The sequence below is a fragment of the Xenopus laevis genome, chromosome 8L (genome assembly GCF_017654675.1).
Source record: "Xenopus laevis strain J_2021 chromosome 8L, Xenopus_laevis_v10.1, whole genome shotgun sequence".
Classification (NCBI taxonomy): domain Eukaryota; kingdom Metazoa; phylum Chordata; class Amphibia; order Anura; family Pipidae; genus Xenopus; species Xenopus laevis.
In genome coordinates this window covers 56,526,362-56,535,252 of record NC_054385.1, presented here as the reverse complement: position 1 = coordinate 56,535,252, position 8,891 = coordinate 56,526,362, and the positions used below count along the sequence as shown (strand labels likewise).

Here is an 8,891-nt window from a genome sequence, read left to right as displayed (position 1 = left end):
GTGAGCACAGATACCAATATATGACACCTCTGAGTAACTCGCATATAACTGAGTAACTGGCATATAACTGAGCCACGTGTCACACATGAGACTGTGTGGGCCCAGTCAGAGGATGACGTAGTGTGGATATATGTGGGTTGAATTTATTTCTGTCCCTTTACAGTTAGTACATTTGCTTTCTGTAGAGCTCTTACTCCATGCCAGAACCCACTCACTAAGACCCTGACCCGGTTTCTGTTACAGGTATGTCTATCACAGCTCTCAGTGGATGGTTGCAGGGAACACAGACCATTCCTGTATTACCCCAAGACTGTACATTCACCCGGATTCACCTTGTTCCGGAGAGACCTGGATGAGGCAAATCGTTAGCTTTGACAGGATTAAACTGACCAACAATGAGATGGACGACAAAGGACATGTAGGTGTGCATTCCCTGAGCTTTATATACTTATAGAGAAAGAGGGCATTTGTCTGCTGTGTAGCAATGTAGTACTGTGTCCTTAATATCAGTTATACTCATTATACATCACACTGTGCTGCTGGGCATTTAGACTGTCATTGTATTCAGTTGTATTGACTGACAATCCAAGTGACTGTCACACCTCCCATTTTATTACACCTGCTGACAGTTCACATGTGTTATGGCCATTTCTGATCCATTAACCATTTCAAGTATTAATACGTTTTTACTCCAAGTCCTGCCTGTCTTTTGGTTCTTATGCAAGTGTTTATTAGATGTCACAATCAGGTTGGACCCACACTCTGAAATGAATTGTATCATGTTTGTGTTTTATGTGAAAAAAATGATCCTTTTATTAGAACAGATTTGTATTTTGTTATGTTTAGCAGTGCACATATTTTCCAATATTTACAGGAGTTGGATCAGTTAGGAACTAAATAGGGGATTGAAACTGATTCTGATGGGTTGATTGATGTCTCTTTGTTCAACCCGGTTATTATGTTATTATTTATGGGGAAACATCAGTGTGCAGTATTTTATTGTTGGTTGTAAATTATTCCTGCCATTTATGTTCTCCACTAAACATACCGTGATGTTTTAGATTTTATGTAATTTTCAATGTAAAACGCAAGGATGGATTATTTTTAAAGGGGAGGTAAACCTAAATAAAGATTTTTGCCATATGAAAGAAATTGCAATTCTGAGCAACTTTCCAGTATGCAGTCATTACAAATTTTTTAGTGGTTTTAAAGTATATTTGCTGTTAAATGCAGCATCTGTCTGTGCCTTTCTTTTATTATTATTTTATTCTTTTTATTATTATTACCTAGTAGTTCCTGAATCCGATTAACAGACATGTCAATAGGCATCAAGCCTCACTTTTGCTACATTGTTCCTGGAGACAGAACCAGCAGTGCAGAAAGGGACAGATAAATGCTGCTTTTAATAATAAATACATTTCCCAATAACTTTAAAACTACAGCAAATTTGTAATACAGTTATGGGATCAATTATCCAGAAACCCATTATCTAGAAAGCTGTGAGATTTTCTCTGTAATAATAAAACAGTACATTGTACTTGATCCAAACTAAGATATAATCATCATTTATTTATATAGCGCCGACAAGATACACAGTGCTATATAATCAATCCTTATTGGAGGCAAAATCAGTTTATTGGGTTTATGTAATGTTTACATGATTTTCTAGTAGATTTAAGGTATGAGGATCCAAATTACAGAAAGATCCGCTATCTGGAATACCCCAGGTCCCAAACATTCTGGATAAGAGGTCCCATTCCTACATCTGGAAGTTGCTCAGAATTCCATTTTTCTTCATAACTCATGTAGAATGTAGTTGTAAAACTTTTATCTGAAAGTAAAGGCTGTAATACTCACTAGCATGTATATAGTCTGTTATTGCTACTATTGAATATATGTTGTTATATTGTTCTTTGCTTTATGTGCACTTACAAGGGTCTTATTCAGTGTAGGAAAACCACACAATAGTTTGTATGACAATTCTCACTCACACTTGCCTGAATAATTAGGGATTAATAGGCATAATTCTGTATTGCATTGATATAGATTTTGTTCCTAGAAATAATTTACAGCAGCAGTTCTCTTTTATCACTAGGAAACAGTTAAATCTGTTTATGGCACACAATGATTCATTGTACAGCGCTGCAGAATATGTTTGCATTTGTTAATACCAGTTATTATTATTATTATTATTAATAATAATGCTATTTTCAAGCTATTGGTCACTACCCTCAGTGGAAGTGCAAGATTAGGGATTCCTCTATGAGCAGAAGGACACAGACAACCGAGTAAGAGATTTAGCTGACGTGGCTCTTATTTAGTTTTTTTTTTTTACAGATTATTTTGCAGTCGATGCACAAGTACAAGCCTCGTGTGCATATTATTGTCCAGGACTCCAGATTTGACTTGTCTCAGATACAGTCTCTGCCAGCTGAAGGGGTTAAAACATTCTCATTCAAAGAAACAGAATTCACAACAGTAACAGCTTACCAAAACCAACAAGTGAGTGCTGTTCTGCACAGACCCACCCGACTTACATAGACATAATGGCCCTGATTCACTAAACAAGGGCAAAAACTCTCTCTCTCTCTCTCTCTCTCTCTATCTCTCTCTCTATATATATAATTTGTATGTTAAAAATTACCATAAATAAGTAGTATCCCTTGAAAGACATATTAAGCAGTGGTTTCTCAAATCAACAAACATTATTTTAATAACGTGTGTGATGGAAAATCGTTATTATTAGCTTGTACATTAGGCACCGTTTGCCACTATAAATACATACACAGGTATGGTATCCATCATCCTGAAAACTGTTATCCAGAAAGCTCCAAATTACAGGAAGGCTGTCTCCCATAGACTCAATTTTAATCAAATAATTTTTTTTAAAAATGATATCCTTTCTCAATGTAATAATAAAACAGTAGCTTGTAGTTCATCCCAACTAAGATATAATTACTCAAAAAAAAATCCTATTGGATTTAATTCATGTTTAAATTATTTTTGGGAGACCTAAATTTACGGAAAACTCCCCTTTTCAAGGGAATATGAACAGAATATATTATATGGTGACTACATTTATTCTCTATTTTTATTATTTGCAGATAACAAAACTGAAAATCGACAGAAATCCCTTTGCTAAAGGATTCAGAGACCCTGGAAGGAATAGGTAGCTAAACATGTGCAAGCACTGCTGGCTTTATGCCTGTATCTGTACTGAGGACCTACCTCTTGGGTGTCACTGCCTGACACTACTCACTGTGTTATCTTAGAGGGTTATTTATCAAAATCCAAATTTATCTCATTATTTTCTGAAATATACTCTGACCATATCCGCACAGGTTATTTCCCCTTATTTATCAATACATTTTCCAGAAAAATTCCAGTTCGGGAAAAAAAACTCAAAAAAATCTTGAAAATCATAAAAAAAATTTAACCGTACAATTTTTTGGATTTTCTTCCCCGAAAAAATCTTCGGATTTTTGCACAATACCCAGCACAGATCAGAATATCTTTGGGACTTCTCCAATTGACTTATATACAACCTCGGCAGGTCTAAGATGCCGGATTTTTGAATTCTGCTTTTTCCATCTTCGAGGTAGAATGAATTCCGAAAAATTCATGGTTTTTTAAAACTAAGGGGTTATTTACTAAACTCCGAATGCAAAAATCCCCAAAAATTTGTGATTTTTTTTAATAAAATCGAACTTTAAAAAAAAAAAAAATTTCTGGATTTATTTAACCCCGAGGATAGAAACGTCCAAATTAGAAAATCTGCCATCTCAGACCTGTCGAGGTTGCATATAAGTCTTTAAGTTTTTTGATGTGCGCTGGGTTTCGTGCAATACCCCAAAGTGTTCGGTAAAAAAGCATAAGAAATCAGAGTTTTCGGTTAAAAAACCCGAAAAAATTTCATATTTTTCCCTCATGGCAAATTTTCTGGATCAATGTAATAATAAATAAGCGTAAAAAACAGAGCAGATTTGATCGGAGTTTGTAGTAGAAAATGTTGAGATAAAATCGGACTTTGATAAATAACCCCCTAAAATTCACATTTAAGAGTAAAAAACTCGAATTTCTCTTAAATAATCCCCCAAGTGTTCACATGCAATTTTCTATTTTAGGGGTGTACTGGATGGCCTTCTAGAAACCTACCCTTGGAGACCGCCTATTACCATAGACTTTAAAGCCTTTGGAGCTGAGACACCTGGTAAGTGAATTTCTAGCTGGAAGAAAAAAGTGTGGAATTATAAGAGATAGAGGCAGCCATGAATCAGCCTGTTTATGGCAGTGTATTAGGAGCATGTACAGGTGTTACATTCTTACTGGGGTTTATGTTACACATGTTAAAGCTTTCTTTGTAAGACAGATATGTGGCCTATACAAATAGTGTTTAGGGATTTAAATAAAGTTGTGTGAATTGCACAATAAATCAAATCACGCCTCATTGATGGCATTTCTACTCCATTTTAATAGGACATAGGGCCAAGGCACTTGTGTCTCTTGTATGAGCAGGCATACTGGAGCAATTGCCAATCATGAATATGAGCATACACGCATACGTATATTTTGAATAAGGGGAGCAGTGAGAGTTTACCATTTTGGGGTAAGAGATGCACTCAGATTCCCCCAGATGGGGATTTTTAGGCTAGAACGAAATACAATCAAATGGCAAACTAATTATCTGAACAATTGTCTTTCGCAAAGCCCAGAGAGACCTGTTTATCAAATGGCAGAATGGGTTTCCAACAACTCATCAATCACATTTTACTATGAGATCTACTATCTATAATGCTTGGGATATGCAGTATTTCTGTCATTTCTGGAGCACTATATACAATATTATTTTGCCATCAGTATAAATTAATGCTACCATCAAGAACAAACTACTGACATTACAGAGAAAAAACAAATGCATGAAAAATTAATTGCTTGTTTAAATAGGACTGTAAGGGAAATTAAATTTCCATATTTTGGCGCTGAGGATGAGTTTTTGCGTAATAGATATCATACCTGTAGTACTATTTTGGGCACCTGGTGCTGGCAATGCAATGTGCATACAACCTTGCTCTTCAATGCCAGGTAGTACAGGCATGGGACCTGCTAACCAGACCTGTGGTTTTCCAGATAAGGGATCTTTCTGTAATTTGGATCTCCATACCTTGACTCTGCTAAAAACATAATTGAACATCAAATAATCCTAATAGGATGGTTTTGCTTCCAATAAGGATTAATTATATATTAGTTTGGATCAAATACAAAGTACTGTTTATTATTACAGAGAAAAGGAAATCATTTTTAAAATGTAAATTATTTGATTATAATGGAGTTTATAGGAGATGGCCATCCAGTTATTTGAGGCATTCTGGAAAATGGTTTCTAGATAACAGATCCTATACTTCTATTTAAGTAAGTGACCTGCCACTGAAAGGGTTGTAGCCCCAATCCCAAACAATGGTCAAATGAGATGTTATTTGCACCAACATAAAGTCTGCCTTTGATTTAACATTTGAGGGCCCATTTACTTTGCTCGAGTGAAGGAATAGAATAAAAAAAACTTCGAATTTCGAATGTTTTTTTGGCTACTTCCACCATTGAATTGGCTACTTCGACTACAAATCGAACGATTGGAACTAGAAATCGTTTGAATATTCGACCATTCGATAGTCGAAGTACTGTCTCTTTAAAAAAAACTTCAACCCCCTACTTCGCCACCTAAAACCTACTGAGGTGCAATGTTAGCCTATGGGGAAGGTTCCCACAGGCTTTCTAACTATTTTTTGGTCGAAGATTGATGGATTAAAATCCTTCGAATCGAACGATTCAAAGGATTTAATCGTTCGATCGAACTATTTGCGGTAAATCCTTCGACTTCGATATCGAAGGATTTACATTCGGCAGTCGAATATCGAGGGTTAATTAACCCTCGATATTCGACCATATGTAAATCTGCCCCTTAGATATTCTGGAACAATTTGCTATTAGCTTTAATTTTTTATTATTGTGTTTTTTGAATTATTTAGCTTTTTAATCAGTAGCTCTCCAGTTTGCAATTTTCCAATTACCCTAGCAACCATTGATTTGAAAAAAAGGCCATAATATGAATAGGAGAGGACCTGAACAGAAAGATGAGTAATTACAAAATAGCAATAACCCATATTTCAAAATTGGAAATAGTCAGAAGAAAATTGCTAATAGCTAAACAACTTTAAATATAAATAAAAATAATGAAGACCAGTTGAAAAGTTTCTTAGATTTGGCCATTCTATAACATTCTAAAAAGTTAAACCCTTTAATTGTTATTTTCGGTCATTTTAGAGTTCACATAATGGTGTATTTTACAAATTCTATGCTTTTCTGCCTCAGGGTTCTTTTTTCTTCCAGATTTTTGTAAAGTAAAGAAAATTGATGTTTACATAATACTAGGCATTACTTACTTGTATTTGATTTCCAGGAGGCAGCTCTGGTTCCTCACCTATCACTTCCAGCGGGGGAGCTCCATCACCTTTGCTGTCTCCGTCCTGCTCGCCTCCATCATTTCACCTGCCCACGAGTAGCCATGGACTCGCCTGTTCTGAAAACTGTCTGCACAATATCAATATGCCCCTGTGCTATAAGATTTGTCCTACAAACATTCTGAGACAGCGGGCACTACTCTTTGCCAATCAGGATAAACTTGGAAGCCCAAGCTCACAGGTTCCATCAGTAATGGTGGATGTTCCATTGTTTTCACCCTTTGGCATCTCAAAAACCAACAAACTTGAAACGTTTAAGGGACAGTGTCTCCAAGCCCCTTCAGCTGCCAATCAAATGTTGTATGGATTACCTACACCTGGAAGCGTTTTGCCCTCAAGTTCCATTTCACCGGAAACGCTTAATTGCTCTTTACATTCTCCGTATGGCTTTTATGGGTACAACCTTTCCGTACCACCTCACTTGATCACAGCAGCAAACCATTTAAGAATGTCTGACAGTTTTCCAAGTTCCTTCAGAGATGTCCGATGCAATAACTTTCACTGGCAGCCATCACTCAATCATTGCCTGTAGTGAGGCTGTTGACTTTTTGCGACTGGACAATCCTTACATGTAAGACATTATTTAATTTGGAAATATCAATACCAAAGACTTTTGACTATGATACTTACTGGTTTATTAATGGAATAAATAAATGCACCTACGTCTTAAATGGCCAACATGAGCATCAAATCCAAAATATTATTTCTTTTATATCACTTTCTGCTGAAAATAGTTTGTCTAACCATGAATCAGTATTTAAAAAGCTGTCTGTCGGGGCTAAGGGATTGGGCCATCCTACATTGTGAAACAACCATTAATATTCATATATAGGATATTTTTTAAAAATGGCTGAACATAAAAGAACTTCCACAAGATCATACAGGCAGGCTGATTTCTAAGTGAAAGTATATCTTTAAACAAGATAGCTTGGATGGTTAGGGTTGTTATCATGCAAGATTGTTGTTGATGAGGGTTTATTGCAGCATCCCATTATAACAGTTACGTAATACTGACACATTTCTATTTTTTCATTTTTAAACCCTCCACCCAAACCTGTCTCCCATCCATGCATTACTTACTGTTTCCAAAATATCCACATGGCTTAAATTTGCTGAGTGCAGAAAGCTGGTTCTGTCACTTATCCTCAGCAATATCCTTCAGTAGACTCCATCCCATAGAAGAATAACACCATCCTCAGCATGAGTGACAGAACCGACTCTCCCTGCTCAGCTATGTCAAAGTATCTGATGCAATAGGTGCATCCAAATTCATAGCAGCCAATATTTAAAGAGAGGCTGGAAAAGGTTGGAGTTTATGTCCTGAGATAAGTCGGCAACCAAATATCAGGAATTGTCTCCAAAAAAAAGCTTTGTAGCTAGACTTTACTCAAGTGAAACCCTTTGAAAGGGTGACAATTCCCAAGAAAATATTTTTGACCGGGCAACTATTTATAGCACTTCTTTGCACAGAAAATTCTTACAATTTTCTGGTGTGTATATTCATCACACTTTAGTAAACAGACCCCTAGGGCTTCATAGACATCTCCTTCATCTCTAGGTATTTTCAAAAAATAGCTACCATGTTATCTTTCTGGCTGAGAATGTTATTACACTTTATATTTTACTTTTGCTTTCTGTCTGCTGCTGGAGTGCCAGGCCAAATAGCAATTTGCTGTGCGGTCTGAAGGAGAACCACAAACAACAACAAAACTGTTTCTGTGTGCATATTTCTGACAATATAGAGATATTTAACCTTTCTATTTTTTGAATCCACATGCTCATAATTATATGTCTGAGCTGCATAACCTTTGAACGAGTCATTTGAGCAGATTTTAACTTAAAAAACGATTAACAAATGTAATGGTAAACACTTGCATGCACTCTAGGGCTAATATCTCAATGGGCCACGTAAATGGTGATTATATTCAGAGAGAGGTCACACAGAATGTGACAGTATCATTGCTCTGCAGTAAGGCACACACGTGTAAGGAGGGGTTCCTGGCCATGATGCTGCATTTCAGCAACACAGACAGTGCTTTATAGGTTTGCTTGTTAAGGACAGCATGTTAGACATAAAGAGAAGAGGAAAAAAGTCACTCATAAACCATGGTCTTGGAAATCCATAGTAAATAATAAAATCACAGCATTCATGGGACTTATAGAAACATACAATACACTGCCAGAATCCATATAAATGTGCTTCAGACATGTCACTTTGTATAACATATATGCCTTGATATATATTTGTGTGTACAGATGTGCATAAATAAAGGTATGCATTTCAACCACGTCCACTTACCAAAGCTTTTTCAGTAGCATACATCATGACATATATCCCACATTGTGTAATCCTGAAAGAGATCTCCACCCAAAAAC

At 36.2% G+C, this 8,891-nt stretch overlaps 1 protein-coding gene across 1 annotated transcript in view; it reads left to right on the top strand.

Moving 5' to 3' along the window:
• Positions 1 to 7,193, top strand: part of tbx22.L (T-box 22 L homeolog) — a 12,024-nt gene extending 4,831 nt beyond the window's left edge. Inside the window, exons 4-8 of the mRNA XM_018229957.2 lie at positions 244 to 418; positions 2,338 to 2,502; positions 3,105 to 3,169; positions 4,125 to 4,210; positions 6,455 to 7,193. Coding sequence (XP_018085446.1) covers positions 244 to 418; positions 2,338 to 2,502; positions 3,105 to 3,169; positions 4,125 to 4,210; positions 6,455 to 7,047 — 1,084 coding nt within the window. The 3' untranslated portion in view covers positions 7,048 to 7,193. The remainder of the gene's footprint in view (positions 1 to 243; positions 419 to 2,337; positions 2,503 to 3,104; positions 3,170 to 4,124; positions 4,211 to 6,454) is intronic.
• The last annotated feature ends 1,698 nt before the right edge of the window (positions 7,194 to 8,891 follow it).